Raw genomic sequence first — 16194 nt, 5'->3', positions numbered from 1 at the left:
GATTCTCTATTCTTCTTTCCCGTAATACACGATTTTCTTAAAATTTTTATTTTGTGTATCCAATACACCATATTGACACGATAGTGTCTCGAAATTTTTGTTTCCCAAATTCCCACTATATTTGTCCTGTTGAGATTGTGTTAGATAGAGGGAAGCAAGAATTTTAAGTTGAGAGGATCTTCGTCTTTCTTGTTTCCCTTCCTCGATCCATTTGCATGGACAAAGGATATGATTGGAATTCTACATGTTTGGTTGCTGGATAAAAAAGAGTGGATTAGACAAGTCTTGTCCTTTTATTTTACATTTGGTTTTAGAACTTGAAAATGGTATAACGTTCTAAGATAGGACGCTATTCTTGTAAAATATAATAAGTGGCATAGGATAAAAAAAATTATGAAACAAAATAATTAAGCATATAAGAATTTCATTTAATCTTGTCCCTCTTAAGCATAGGATATGAAAATGTAGACTATTTTTCACATGCCTCTCTTATCTTCTTGGACTCATTATCTCGCCGTTTATTTCAAAAATAACTTTATTCTGTTTTTATCTTGTGTGCCAATTACGCGTGACCTTTTGATGCACACCAACATAAATATAGATAATACAGTGATTAATTCTTTAATCAAAATAATCAAATACACCTTGAAATTAAGTTAAACTTAGATCAAACAATAAAAATTAAGATAAATGGCAATGAGATTACAAAAATTTCTTCTATTTTTTTTTGAAAAAAAGAAGTCTTAAAAAAGTTGAAGAACATTTCTTGGGTTGAAGACAAGCCAGCTCAGTTTGTGAGTCATAAGGCAGAGATGATCACTTTTGCTTAACTTATTGTTAGTTTTGCAATTGCTTTTGCATTCCATCTTTTTTATAATTCATCACCTAGAAATTTAGTATTAGTTGGTAGAATAAAAATATTTTGAAAGTGATTGTGCCTGAGTTAAATCTGATTTAAATATTTTGTATTGTTTAGTTCTTTATAAATCCTCCAAATGGCAACAAAATTTTTATTTTAAATATATATATATATATATATATAAAATTTGTTTTTCTTTAACATTTTTCTTGTTGGAAATTTAGAAGAGTTACAATTTCAAAACATGAAGAAAAGCCCTTGGTACTTTTGCAAAATAGAAGCAGAATCCGAAATACAAAAAATTATTGTAGTAAACCAAACAACACTTAGGGCTGTTCAAAAATCCGTTCAAACCGGTAATCCGGACCGAACCAGACCGAATCATACGGTTTGGTTCGGTTCCATTAAGAATTGGTTCGGTTTCAGATTAAGAAATATGAGAACCGTAAAAACGGTTCGGTTAATGGATTTTATGAAAAAACCGCGGTTCGAACCGAACCGAACTGAATTTTAAAAGATATATATATATATATAAAATATAATATCAAGTTTTATCTTTATTAATTGGTTTTTTATAATTTTAATGATATTAGGATGGTATAGATATGTAATATTAAGTAATGCCTTAATATTATTAGTTTTTATCAAGAGTTAAATGTAATTAGTTTAAGTAATTATTTTGCTATTATTAACAATTTATTCTTGTAAATAGAAATTTTTGGAACCGTAAACAAAACCGAAACCGAACCGTTTTTTGGGTTTGGTTCTGGTCCGGTTTTACAAGTGTAACGGTGTGATCTGGTTCTCAAAATCACAGAACCGTTAGGATCGGTTCGGTTCTTGGATTTTCTCAAAACCAAACCAATCCGGACCGTGTACACCCCTAACAACACTGTTCTGAAAAAACAAAACAATATTTATAAATAATAGAAATAAGTATTGAAACTGGAAAAATTGAAATTGTATAACTTACAGAAAATATATTGTAGAATAGGAAAACGGATGAATGATTAAGGCTATCATTTGACGCTATATCCTTGAGACATAATTCATCCCTTGCACGGGTGCTTATGAATTTTCGAATGCCTATCACCTAAAATACATTGATCAATGCACACTGAAGAAGCACTTCTGTCAATGTGTTCAGTGAATCAACTGAGTTGAGCTAATTAATAAGTTGTTCAAAATTTTATTGGATAATTTAGTAAGTTTTTATTAAATATATTTAAGTTTGGCTTATTTATTAGTCTAATTGAGTTGAGTTTGAATAACTTAAATTTTTATAATGTATATAAACTCATCAAATTATCAAGTAATAAGTGTTATTTATCTTTTCAGTCTAATTGAGTTGAGTTTGAATAACTTAAATTTTTATAATGTTTATAAACTCATCAAATTATCAAGTAATAAGTGTTCAAATTTAAATTGAAAATATGAAAGGTATGGCACTGGGCCATAAATTTAATTTTGAAACTTTAGGGGCAACAACTCCAAGCTTTAAGTTTTTAAGGCCATAAAAACAATAATAATTTAAAAGATCATATTATTTTAACCCATGTGTCCACTATTTCACCTATTTGTTTAGCGTCACCTATTATTTTTTTTTATTCAAAAACTATTTAATTTGATTTTAAAAAAATGACAAAATTAAGCCTTATATTTTTTATATAAAAATACAAAATATCAACACTTGTCATTTGATAAAAGGATTTCTAAATTGAAAATACAATAGAATATCTAAAATCTTTTTCAATTAAAAATATAAACAGAATATCTAAACAAATTAAAAATACAAAGGCTTACAAATTACCAAGGGTGCTTGTAGTTTGGCTATTCGGTTACGGCTAAAGGAATTTCAAATCTATCATCCGTCCAAAACTAGGCAGATTGGAAAAAATCAATTCGCAACCGTCCGCTTGTTATCATGCATCCATAAAAAATGTGATCAATTTGATTTGGTTAATTTAAATGGATCGAAATATTCGCTAAAGCTTCATTTAACATTGGCTAATATAATCTTTGTTTGGCATTGGCTTTTTTAGCCGACTTTTTTATGTTGGGACTTTTTTAGTCTAACTTTTTTAGCCTCGTTTGGTTTGGCTTTTTTGGTTTTGTTTTTACTTTTGTGAGAGAAAAAGTGTAAGGATTATGATTTAAATGTGACATTTTGTCTTATTGACTTATGTAGTCAATTTTGTCTTTTTGTACTTTTTTAGCCAAAAATCTAAAGCCAAACGAAACTATAACTAATTTTTTGTGTTGGGACTTTTTTAGTTTTGTTTGGTTTGGATTTTTTTAGCTTTTTTGACTTTTGTAAGAAAAAAAATGTAATGATTATATATTGAATGTGATATTTTTCTTATTAATTTATTTAGCCTATTTTATCATTTTGTATTTTTTTTAATCCAAAAATAATAGCCACACCAGGGTCGAGTATCCTAATATTTTCGTTTTGACTTTTATCGATCTTAAAAAATAAAAAAATAAATAATAATAATCTAACAAAGGGGGACTTAAGAAAAGAAAATATTGACTTGACTTGTTATTTATTTATTTATTTTTTTGGTAGAGAGTGAATGAGCCTTTGGAACTCCTCGATGGAAAAAACCCTTTGAACGCAACCATTTTGAAGTCTGATGCTTTTTGTACCCAATTTGAACCATAGTTGCTTGAAAAATTTGTATTTAAACACCATAGTTGGGACTGGAAGGTCCCCGATTGATTTCTCAGAAAAATGGCCTACGCACAAGAGGAGGGATTTTTCTCATATTTATCTGACGATTTCAAGGAATATATGCACAAGGAACTCAACTGGTTGCTCGTATTCTTTAAGCTTTTTTCAGAATATATGTGTGGAGGGGTTTTCTGGAGCCGAGAAGACGACAAACTCCGTCTTTCTACTCTCCCCGACGGTGGTGAGTTACTCCTATCTCTCTTTCTTTATTTATTATGAATTTTCGAATGCCTATCACCTAAAGTACATTGATCAATGCACACTGAAGAAGCACTTTTGTCGATGTGTTCAGTGAACCAACTGAGTTGAGCTGATTAATAAGTTGTTCAAAATTTTATTGGATAATTTAGTAAGTTTTTATCAAATATATTTAAGTTTGGCTTATTTATAGTCTAATTGAATTGAGTTTGAATAACTTAAATTTTTATAATGTATATAAACTCATCAAATTATAAAGTAATAAGTGTTATTTATCTTTTTAATCTAATTGAGTTGAATTTGAATAACTTAAATTTTTATAATGTTTATAAACTCATCAAATTATCAAGTAAAAAGTGTTCAAATTTAAATTGAAAATATGAAAGGTATAGGGCACTGGGCCATAAATTTAATTTTGAAACTTTGGGGTCAACAACTCCAAGCTTTAAGTTGTTAAGGCCATAAAAACAATAATAATTTAAAAGATCATATTATTTTAACCTATGTGTCTACTATTTCACCTATTTGTTTAGTGTCACCTATTAATTTTTTTTAATTCAAAAAATATTTAATTTGATTTTAAAAAAATGACAAAATTAAGTCTTATATTTTTTTATATAAAAATATCAAATATCAACACTTGTCATTTGATAAAATGATTTCTAAATTGAAAACATAATAGAATATCTAAAATCTTTTTTAATTGAAAACATAAATAGAATATCTAAATAAATTAAAAATACAAAATCTTACAAATTACCGAGGGTGCTCACAGTTTGGCTATTCGGTTACAGCTAAAGCAACTTTAAATCTACCATCCGTCTAAAATTAGGCGGATTGAAAAAAATCAATTCGCAACCGTCCGCTCGTTATCACGCATCCATAAAAAATGTGACGGATCAATTTGATTCGGTTAATTTAAATGGATCGAAATATTCGCTGAAGCTTCATTTAATATTGACTAATATAATCTTTGTTTGGCATTGGCTTTTTTAGTCTCGTTTGGTTTGGCTTTTATAGTTTTGTTTTTACTTTTGTGAGAGAAAAAATGTAATGATTATGGTTTGAATGTGACATTTTGTCTTATTGACTTATATAGTCAATTTTTTTTTTTTTACTTTTTTAACCAAAAATTTAAAACCAAACGAAACTATAGCCAACTTTTTGTGTTGGGACTTTTTTAGCCTCATTTAGTTTGAATTTTTTGAATTTTGTAAGAAAAAAAATATAATAATTATGAATTGAATGTGATATTTTTCTTATTAATTTATTTAGCTTATTTTTATCATTTTGTGTTTTTCTTTAACCCAAAAATGATAGCCAAACCGAGTATCCTATCTTAAAAAAAATAAAAATAAATAATAATAATCTAACAAAGGGGGACGTAAGAAAATATTGACTTGACTTGTTATTTATTAATATTTTTTTTTTTTTTTGTTGTAGAGAGTGAATGATCCTTTTGAACTCGTTGATGGAAAAAACCCTTTGAACGCAACCTTTTTGAAGTGTGACCCTTTTTGTACCCAATTTGAACCATAGTCACCATAGTTGGGACTGGAAGGTCCCCGATTGATTTCTCAGAAAAATGGCCGACGCACAAGGGGAGGAGTTTTTGTCGTATTTATCTGACGATTTCAAGGAATAAATGCACAAGGAACTCAACTGGTTGCCCGTATTCTTTAAGCTTTTTTCAGAGTATATGCGTGGAGGGGTTTTCTGGAGCCGAGAAGACGACGAACTCCGTCCTTCTACTCTCCCCGACGGCGATGAGTTACTCCTATCTCTCTTTCTTTATTTATTATGATTATTATTTTTAGATTTGAATACTTATTTATTTATTTTATAGTTTAGTCGTTTCAAGTCAATTTAAATCAATAATGTTACCTTGTTTTGAAATCAATCCTCTCCTGAAATTTGTTTGTTTTTATCAGATATTTCCAACTTAAACAAGACCATCAGAGATTTGCTTTACAGCTACAGCTTTATACGACATTGGATTCGTAGGCCGATACTAGTTCAATTTTGGGCACCCATAACAACAAAAGAGGGCCGGTCTTTTCTTACAACTCGAAACCAACCTTTCTCTCTTAACACACTATTTTGTGATTATGAAGTTATTGAAGGACTTTGTGGGTATAGGATGATCTGTATGGATTCTAAATTTGACATTGATTTGGATGGGGGAACAAGTCTTCCTGGCCGAGTGTTCAAGCATCAATTCCCCGAATCCACTCCTAATGTGGAGTTTTACTCTATCACAGAGTATCCACAGCGTGACGGTGCTCTACGTTGCGGAGTCCGACAATCTTTGGCTTTCCCAGTCTTTGAATCTTCTACCCAAAGGTGTGTTGGCGTAATTGAAGTAGTGTCACCAGTGGAAGAAAAATCACTAATTTGTAACGACCTCTTTCGGTACAGAATATATGAAGATTTTGAGGTTAGTCCCCCACTCACTCACAAATTGGCATTTTCAATATCTTGTTAATATTGATTACTCACTACACGACTCTCTCTCTTAGAACATCTACAGTGGTGTGGTGTGTTTGTTTGTGTAATAAGTTGGTGGGGGTTTGCCTGTTCAAAGAGAAAAATAATGCCTTAACGCAAGTGTTAAACACCCTGTTAAATTTGTCATGTGTTTGTTAACTATGCTCGGAGGAGTTAACACACAAAAGAGTAAACCACATTCTCATTTTTCTAGATCATAAGGCCATGTTTGTTTGGGCGGACTGGATTAGCATTCCCATGACTAATAGTCCTAGAACTACGAATCTGTTGGATTATGTATCCTATCTTAACTAATAGTCAAGTTTAAAATAATTAGTCCGTACTTCAATTGTTTAACCAAATATCGAATTAATAATTTTATTAGACTATTAGTCCAATCCCAAGCTCATGTCCACCCAAACAAACATGGCCTAAGTGTTTTAAAACATCATGTTTGGATGGCAAGAACAATTCAATGACGCTTAATAAGAATCTTATGTCAAGTCTATTTCATTTCGTTGTTTGGATGTGTTCTAAAATGAGAGTGCAATTCCTAGTTCGGTTCCCAAACTGGAATGACATTACTACACTAAGGTAGTGTTTTGTTGGTTGGAATGATTGTAGGCTTGAATAGAATGGCTAGTAGTCTCTGGCTTTCCAATAAAATGACCATTCTCCTACACTGGAGAATATGGTGGTTTAATTTCCAAATTTCCAATGTATATTCTTTCCTTTTTATCGAGCCAAACATGATAATAGATATTCCAATGGACTGAATTTTTTCCATTATAGAGTTTTTTATATGTTTCCTTTTATTGGCCAAATGTTATTCTACATTTCAAAGTTTATGAGATTTCTTAGTTGCATCTTCTTTCCATTCCCCTGCAGAAGAAAGGTCTGAAATGTTCAGTTGGATTCGATCACAAGGACATGGCATTAGTAAGCAGCAAACTATAATGCAATGTCAAATTTGGTTTTTTATTTTTCTTAAATTAATATGGTGAGGTATATTTTTTGACTAATACCTGGATGTGACAATACTTTCAAACTAGGATGAGGCTCAAAATGAAGCTCATACGGTTGCCTTGGATGAAATCAAGAACGTGTTGAAAGTCGTATGTGAAGTTTATGATTTACCTTTAGCTCAGGTATGGGTCCCATGCAAGGTAGGTTGGCCATGTAGGCCTCTGGTTGATGGTGGCGTCCTTGGTGGATGTTGTTATTACTACAAAGATGACTATGGTGAAGATGAAGATGACTATGGTGACAATGACGGTGCTTTTCGTTGTATCAGTTCTTTGTTTCACTTAAAGAATGGTGTGGGGGTTGTTGGGAGAGCACTTTTGTCCACTAATATGGTATTCTGCAGGGATGTAACTCAACTTAGCCTAACTGAGTACCCATTGGCACACTATGCACTAAAGGCTAGATTAAGCGGTTGCTTTGCAATATGCTTGGACAGCAATTGCACTGGAAATGATGTTTACGTGCTAGAGTTTTTTATGCCGATGAGCAACAATGCCAGTGAAAACCCACATACCTCATTGAGGAAAATATGGGAAACAATGAGAGAAAATTTCCAAACTTTAAGGATTGCTTCTGGAGAAGAACTTGGGGAAGAATTACGTATTGAAGAAATTCCTATTCAAAATGGTGGGGAACTTGATATTGTTCAAATGCCTCAAACTACTATATCTTTGCCTCGGTCGGAACCCTTACAAAGTGAATTTGAGGTAATGCAAGTGGATTCATCAGATCAACAATTAGTGAATGCCATAAATACTGGAAGCAATGTTGGCTGTACAGAACAAAACAACTTTGCTGTTACTTGTACGCAAGGGAAAAGCACAGTAAAAGTGTCAAAAAGAAAAGGCGACAAATCTGGAGGCACAGTAAAGATGTCAAAAAGAGATGGCAATAATATCGGAGTTAAAATTAAAATTCCACCAGAGGATATGCTACAAAATTCAGAATTGAGCCTTGAGAATGCTGCAAAAAGCCTCAAAGGTATGCTTGCACTTTTTTAAATTAAAATGTACTGTTACTTGTGATGTCGGTAGTTATTTCAACTAGATGGACTCTTCTGGTAGTGAATATTTATTGAGCTTTTTGCAGAAACAAATAGAAAGTAAGTTCTCTTATTTTGATTTTTCCTTTCGCAGTTAGCAAATCTACATTAAAGCGTGTATGCAGGACTTTTGGTATAGAGAGGTGGCCACCTCGCAAGATAAACAAGGTTGGTTGCTCTCAACTCGATGCATCGGCCCTGTGTGTTGATCTGGAACAAAGCTCACTATTGAATCTTGATCATCTTCCTTCTGCTCAACCCTCAGCCACTATTGTTCACACCGAGCCACATGATATGACGATGCACGATGCCAATGTTGTGACTATGAAAGCAAAATATGCAGAAGGTAATGCAATTAAGTTTCGTCTGTCTCCGTCATCGGGGCTCACAGAGTTGCAGCAAGAAGTGGCACAGAGGCTAAGCCTAGAGGCTGGAACTTATTGTGTCAAGTATAAAGATGAGGACGGTGATTTGATTTTAATAGCTTGTGATGGGGACTTGCGAGATTATATGGGGACTTGCGAAGGCAAAACTTGTATTGTGGTATTGCTTGAACCAAAGTTACCAATTACGGATCATCTATAAAAGGGGAGAAAAAAAGAGAGAAAAGAACTTGCCAATTTACCCACTGAACAAATTGAATCTTGCTAAATAAGCACTTCCTCTTAAACTGCCTTAGCTTTAACTAATGAGATTTTACATTTTGTGTAGTTATCGTGGTGTTTCTTCTATTCATTTGCATTTATTCCATTGGTTATCTATCACTCTCCTCGAGAGGTTATCTTTTTTCCCCTAGAATTTGATGGTCATGTTTCCCCACAATCAGTACTAACTATTTAAAATGGAAAATTTTATCCGTACATAAACTTTATAGGAGTTTTGCTACAATCCTCCATTTCATCACTCTCAATTACACCTCTAATGAGATGGCAAATAATTTTGAAAGGAGAGAAGAATTTAAAGAGTTGATTGGTTGGTATTATTTGGCATCTCATTAAAGGTGCAATTGTGGGTGATGAAATGGGAGATTGGGTATTTTTCAGGAATAATGCTATATACACCAATTAGTGTACTAACTAGTGTATCAATTGATGATGTGACATAATTTAAAAAGTTTTGAGTATTTGTAATTTGTATAATGAGTGGGGTTAATAATAATGTCATAAATTATGCCACATCATTATACAAATTACAAATACCAGAAATTTCTTAAATTATGTCACATCATCAATTGGTATACTAGTTAGTATACTAATTGGTGCATGTAGCACCACTGATTTCTCAGTTTATGCACAAAAAAAAAAAAAAAAAAATTCACCAAAATCATGTGGCAATGTCATTATTGTAAATAAATGTATATTTAATGCCTTTTTTTATTCATTCAAAAAATGATGTTTTGTTTTGAAATGAATGACTCTTAATGAGTCACATCATTACGTATGAATTTTTTTATTTATATAATATTTACTCATTTAAAATTTGTTTATTTATTTATTTTATTTTGACTAAGTTTTGTCTCCAGTTGACCATAGATTTGGACATGCACAATCCAAGTTAAGGCATAAGATCGGTGGCTTGCCAACCCAACACTAGTTTTATTAAAAACAATGTCAATATAATTACATTAAAATTCTGAAATATGTTATATATATATCTATATATATATATTTTTTTTTGCACTCAAGGGAGGTTAGTGTAACTTACCACTAATAATATGGTATGGCTTGCCAACCCAACACTAGTCTTATTAAAAACAATGTCAATATAATTACATTAAAATTCTGAAATATGTTATATATATATATATATATATATATATATATATATATTTGCACTCAAGGGAGGTTAGTGTAACCTACCACTAATAATATGGTATGCAGTTCTCTATTAAATAGAAGAAAAAAAAAAGATGATATATAAATAAAAAATTTGTACAAAAATTCATATAGAATGAGTTGGCAAAAGTGTATCAATTTATTGGGTAAATTACAAACACACTATATGAGATTTGTTCAAAATACGGAATGTTCTTTATAGTTTTGGAAATTACATCTCATCCATTAAGTTTTCAGTTGTATAACAAATGACCCATTTTATTAATTAAGTCAATTAACAGTTTTTAATAATGTCAAAAATATATTTTCATTAACAATTAATGTAATTTTATTGATGTATAGAAAAGTTGTTAGGAATTTTATTTTTTTGTTAATTATGTAAAACAAAGAATTATGATAAGGAAGTATTTGTAATTTTCAAAATCACTGGGATAACCTATTTTTAAAATAAATTTTAGGTTGTATATTTGTAATTTAATTCAATTTATTTTGGAAAAATTACAAATCAATGATATTTTCACAAAATATTTATAAATTAATGAAAAAGTTTATAACCAATTATTAAAATTGATAAATTTACCACTGATTTAACATTTGTTTTTTATATTGAAAGACTCATAACATGATTTATAATTTTTAAAATGTTTTTTGGGTGAATAATAATTTTTAAAATATTAATCTCACATTATTTTTATAAAATTTGATGTATGAGTTTTTTTGGTTTATTACAAATTATTTTTTTTAAAAAAATTATAATTGTGAAAGGTGGTTGTTGAGGCTAATAGGGGTGGTTTGGGATGTTTCAAAATAAGTGCACTTTTTGACTTTTTGTAAAAAAAAATGTGTAGAAAAGTAGAGAAAGTGGGTAGAAAAGTAAAGAGAAGATATTGATAGATGTTGATTGATGTGATCCAAATAAGTGTATGTATGCAAAAAAAGTGCACATTTTTAGTGTATGCCAAATACCTACTAAGTTCAAACCAAATACATATCGTGGCAACTTTTAATTGGCCAATTATATCCGTGCGTCACCCACCTGTCACTCATTACATTAGATAAGGTCATTTCAGTTTCTATAAAGTATGGGTGTTCACGGTTCGGTTGCCGAAAAACTTCCAATTCGCCATGGCGGATTGAAAACAAATAACCCGCATATGCCGGATTGACAGATGCGGATTGAGCGGATTAGCAGATTGGCGGATGGATGCGAATCGATTTGGCGGTTTAAACTTTTACAAATTTTAAACATAATACAACAACTTGTCAATATATATATATATATATATATATTTTGATAACAATCCAATTAAACATAATCAAAAGATTATCAAGTAAATTGTCAAATACCAATAATAAATACGTATAAAAAATCATGCATTATCAAAACTATTTTATTACTTTTTTTATTCAAAAACTATTTAATTTGATTTTTTTTTAAAATGACAAAATTAAGCCTTATATTTTCCATACAAAAATACCAAATATCAACACTTGCCATTTGATAAAAGGATTTCCAAATTGAAAACACAACCGAATATCTAAACTCGTTTTCAATTGAAAATACAAAGTCTTACAAATTGCTAGGGGTGCTTGCGGTTTGGCGGTTCGATTGCGGCCAAAGGAACCTTAAAATCACCATCCCTCCAAAACTAGGCGGATTGGAAAAATTCAATCCACAACCGTCCGCTCGTCATCATGCATCCGTCCAAAATACGGCAGATCGGTTCGGTTCGATCAGTTTGGGCGGATCGGAATATCCGTTGCTCACCCTACTATAAAGACAGAGAAAGAGAGAGAGGGTGTGTGAAAACACAGAGAGAGGAGAGAGAAAGAGAGAGCGAGAGAGAGAGAGAGAGAGAGTGAGTTTTTGCAAGTCCATTAATTTTTTATCAGTGGTGCTACATGCATCAATTAGTGTAATAACTAGTGTACAAACACTACTTATGACATTATTATTAATTTCACTCATTATACAAATTACAAATACTAAAAAAATCTTAAATTATGACACATGATCAATTGGTACACTATAAAATAATGCTATATAAACCAATTAGTATACTAACTAGTGTACCAATTGATGATGTAACATAGTATAAAATGTTTTTAGTATTTGTAATTTGCATAATGAGTGGAGTCAATAGTAATGTCATAACTAATGTTGGTACACTAGTTAGTACAATAATTAGTGCATGTAACACAACCGTTTTTTGAGTTTAGTTTTCTGGAAATTGAGTTTTTTATTTTTAATATTTTTTTTTGTTTTTAGCGAATATTTTTAAAATTTTAAGCAATTTTTTAGACTTTTTTAGATGCAAATTACTTAGATGTATCTAAATAATAAAATATTTGTGAAAAAATATTTTAAAAAATTAATAAATACACAAAAATACAAAAAAAAATGTATTGAGTTTTTGTATTTTATTTTTTTTATATTTTTGGTATTTAGTAAATTTTTTAAAGATTTTTTTCATAAATATTATACTTTTTAAGTGTATTTATGTTAGGTGAGTCTAAAAATTTAAAAAAATTATTTAAAATATAAAAAAAAATCAACAAAAAGAAAAAATAAAAAAATATAATTTTCTAAAAAATGTTATGTGAAAACTCAAACCAAGCAAAGGAAGTGTCCGACTAGGACATAGCTGAAGCCCTAGAGTCTCTTCTCCGCCAAACAAACCCTAGCTCCACCACCTTAACCTCCTTCAACAACGTCGATCACTATTTGGAATCCAAGCTAGGATTAGACCTCACTCCCAAGCTTGATTTCATCCAAAACCAGATCCAATTCCTCCTCTTCCGATCTCACCCTCCTCCACCACCTCTCCACCACCACCAACCCCCTCCAAAAGCCCATTTTGTCCTCCACCAAAACCCTAATTTCCACTAACTCCCTCCTTTCGTCGCCGACGAACTCGTTTTCCGACCATCGCAGTCGCCGAAGACCGAATCCTCCCCACCGATACTACTGACGCCGCCCCTACCGAATCCCCCAAAGAGAGATATGTTTGCTCAACTGTCCTTTTAGTTGGTGAAAAAATTCTGGAAATGAATAGATAATTAATCACTTTCCTTTCTGGTTTCGTTTGTTAAACAACCAATCGATGTTTGGATTTGTTTTTTTCTCGAGTTGGTTAGAATTCATTAACATCATGATATCGTAACTTGTAAGTCTATTGTTTTGTGCCTTGATGTTTATTTGTCTATGAATTTGTAATTTGTGATGTGACAATGTTATTCTTTGCGGTAACCTCACTGGATTGGCCGAGCGGTAAAAACTTGTCTTAAGTGCATTTATAGCGATCCCGGTTGTCCCTTTACTATTTTGTTGTATTCCGGACTCGGTTCCGTGGAGTTAGTAGCTGTATCTATCTTGTTGTCGTCCTTTAATTCCATTTGTTTGAGTTATAGGATGTGTTGGGCTTGTTTCGAACAAGTGGGTTGAACCTTGGTCTAAAATCTTGTTGCCAGGGTTTTGGTCGTTAAGCTCGAGCGGGCCTTGTTGCGCTCGAGCGGAGATTGCACACTCCCAGTATTTCGTGTCCCTGCAAAACTTCTACAGGTGTGATTTTTATGCTCGAGCGGGTTTCTTTACGCTTGAGCGGTCGCGCTCGAGCGGGTACTTTGGCGCTCGAGCGGGTAGTACTTTTTGGTGTAAGTTCTGGGAGGGGGAAATCTACGCTTGAGTGGACTGGTTTTCGCGCTCGTGCGGATGTACTTTATTCTTGTGTCTTGGCGCTCGAGCGGGCCTTCTTGCGCTCGAGCGTATCTAGTTTTTTGTTCTTGACGCTCGAGCGTCGTGTTCTCCGCTCGAATGGAAATGTCGTATATCAGTTGGCAGCTGGGCATTTTAAAATCACTTTTTACATTCTCTCTCTCTCTTTTACTTTCTAAAAAGCTATTTTGAGAGCTCCTCTCTCTAGAAACTCCCTTCTCTCTAGGGTTTGATCTAGTTAGAGTGTCTCTCTATCCTCCGGCCTTTGTAAAAAGTGTGTGGATCATCGAGGGCTATATTTTGATCCGTGAATCTTTGAGTTTGGAGCATTTTGGTTTTCTTCAACTTTCCCATTTGAGCTCTAACTTCAAGGTAGGGACATCCTACTCCTTCTCATGAGTTTTGTCTTTGAATTTTAGCATTTTGATGAGTTGGGGGTTGTTGGGTAATTTTGAGAAAGTTTGGGCCTTTGTGTAATTTTACAAAAGTTGGGGTTTTGTTTATATAAACTTATATGCTTGTTTGACATAGAGAAATGAGATCAATATTGGTTTATTGGTAAAAATAGAACCTTAGGGTTGTGATGTTAATTAGGAGAAATGCTCTAGTTACATTGATAAATTAATTAGTAGAATTAACTTGAAGGGAAGAAGAATTAAATTGAGAATGTTGGAATTGGACGTGTATGGGATTAAAGGGTGTAGTTTGATTCGTTCATCGCTCATCTAGTTGAAATGTTGATTATATATCCATTTGGTGCATTTATTTTCAGTATAGAAATAACTGCTTTGGGCTATCCGTGGAGGATAGTCTTGATTGTTGTAGACAATGTATGATGATTAAGCAAACTAAAACTAATCAATTGAGTAAGCCATTGAATATGGTAGTTGGTACAATACAACACTCAAATGTGTATTGATTGATTTAATTTGTATATGATAATTGTTTATATACATTGTATTGTGTAGGAGGAGAAAGGGACTGAACCTCTAAACCGGATCTTGTGACAGTGATACAGCACTACAATGTGTATCAGGCTGCGAATTAGAAGTGTTTTCTTGTGACAGTGATACAACACTACAATGTGTATCAGGCTGCGAATTAGAAGTGTTTGTTTTGATTTGATATAGCACTAAAATGTATATCGTTATCAATTGTGAAGTATAGAAGTGTTTCTATGTTATGTTGATACAACACCAAAATGTGTATCGCTCGTATAGTATGGAAGTGACTTATGTGTTATTGATACAGTATCAAAATGTGTATCCACCATGAACTTCGAAAATGTTTTAAGATGAGTCTTATTCTCATCAAGTTATTTGGCTAAGTTTTGAGCCTTGTTTTCAAACTCAAAGTTGAAAAAGAAATGAGGAATGAAATGTAACATGGACTTAATGTCATGAAATCGAAATGTGATATATGTAGATGTATCTGTGTTGACCATCTATCAACTGCTAATCTTTTAGTCATTATTCATGGCTGGTTTAGTGTATTCCTACTGGGCTGTGGCTCACCCTTTATGGGACATCATTTTCAGGTATAGGTAGCATGCCACCTCCAAGGACATAGCTTAGGAGGTTAGAGGCAGACCAACTGCCTTGTTATTTGTTTTCTTTTGATGTATTACATGTAAATTCAAGCCAAGAGCTTAATATGTATTGAGTTAGTACTCTTTTTTTTTGTAACCAAGTGTTAACTTGGAAAGCTGTAAGCCCGTAGGGCATTTGCCTTTTTTTGTTAACATGTAATACTTTTGTAAAGAACTACTCTGATGAAAAGAAGAATATTTATCTTTTATACCAATGCATGTCTAAATTGTTAGGTTTTAATGTTATTATTTTGAGGGCGTTACAACATTGGTTTGCGGTATATTGTATAGATTGTGGGTTGTTCCAATAGAGAAACAAAATGTCGTCTTGGGTGTATGACTGATTTATTGAAGTATGAAACGCGTGGAGTGCAATCTTTAACTTAGGAAGTAGGAGATAAATTGTTTTCTATGTTTAGTCTTTGGGATAATGCACAATTCTATTAGATCTTGCTTTCAAGTGTATATATCAACTGTGAGTTGGAAAGATATGGCTTGACCCATTATTGGATATATACAATCTGTGTAGATATTATCAGAATTAATATGGTTGTTATCCCATAATTAGAAGATTAGATTTGATCAATATCCTACCCTAATTATAAGATATATGATCTACCATGTGTAGCTGGCTTTATGCCTATATATTGTAATGTCCATAGTGAATAAAATTTAGAAGAGAATTATTCCCCAAACGTGTTGTTTGACAT

The 16194-nt window shown here is 32.1% G+C and overlaps 1 protein-coding gene across 1 annotated transcript; it reads left to right on the top strand.

Annotated features, from left to right (window-relative positions):
• Positions 1–5238: 5238 nt before the first annotated feature.
• LOC114256651 (protein NLP6) lies at positions 5239–9060 on the top strand. Its single transcript, XM_028196305.2, has 5 exons — positions 5239–5561; positions 5723–6228; positions 7167–7217; positions 7331–8285; positions 8441–9060. Exons 1-5 carry the CDS (start codon positions 5558–5560, stop codon positions 8929–8931), a joined length of 2007 nt encoding a protein of 668 aa, XP_028052106.2. The 5' UTR covers positions 5239–5557; the 3' UTR covers positions 8932–9060.
• Positions 9061–16194: the final 7134 nt, after the last annotated feature.

The sequence above is a fragment of the Camellia sinensis genome, chromosome 7 (assembly GCF_055761805.1).
Source record: "Camellia sinensis isolate YWXY chromosome 7, ASM5576180v1, whole genome shotgun sequence".
Lineage (NCBI taxonomy): Eukaryota > Viridiplantae > Streptophyta > Magnoliopsida > Ericales > Theaceae > Camellia > Camellia sinensis.
The sequence above is the reverse complement of the archived record's forward strand: the minus strand, read 5'-3'. Positions and strand labels throughout refer to the sequence as shown.

Bases quoted from the DNA above. Each gene is read 5' to 3' on its own strand.
- LOC114256651 (XM_028196305.2), top strand. The intron at 6,229-7,166 runs GTTAGTCCCCCA...ATTCCCCTGCAG, and splicing joins GAATATATGAAGATTTTGAG to AAGAAAGGTCTGAAATGTTC. The intron at 7,218-7,330 runs GTAAGCAGCAAA...CTTTCAAACTAG, and splicing joins ATCACAAGGACATGGCATTA to GATGAGGCTCAAAATGAAGC.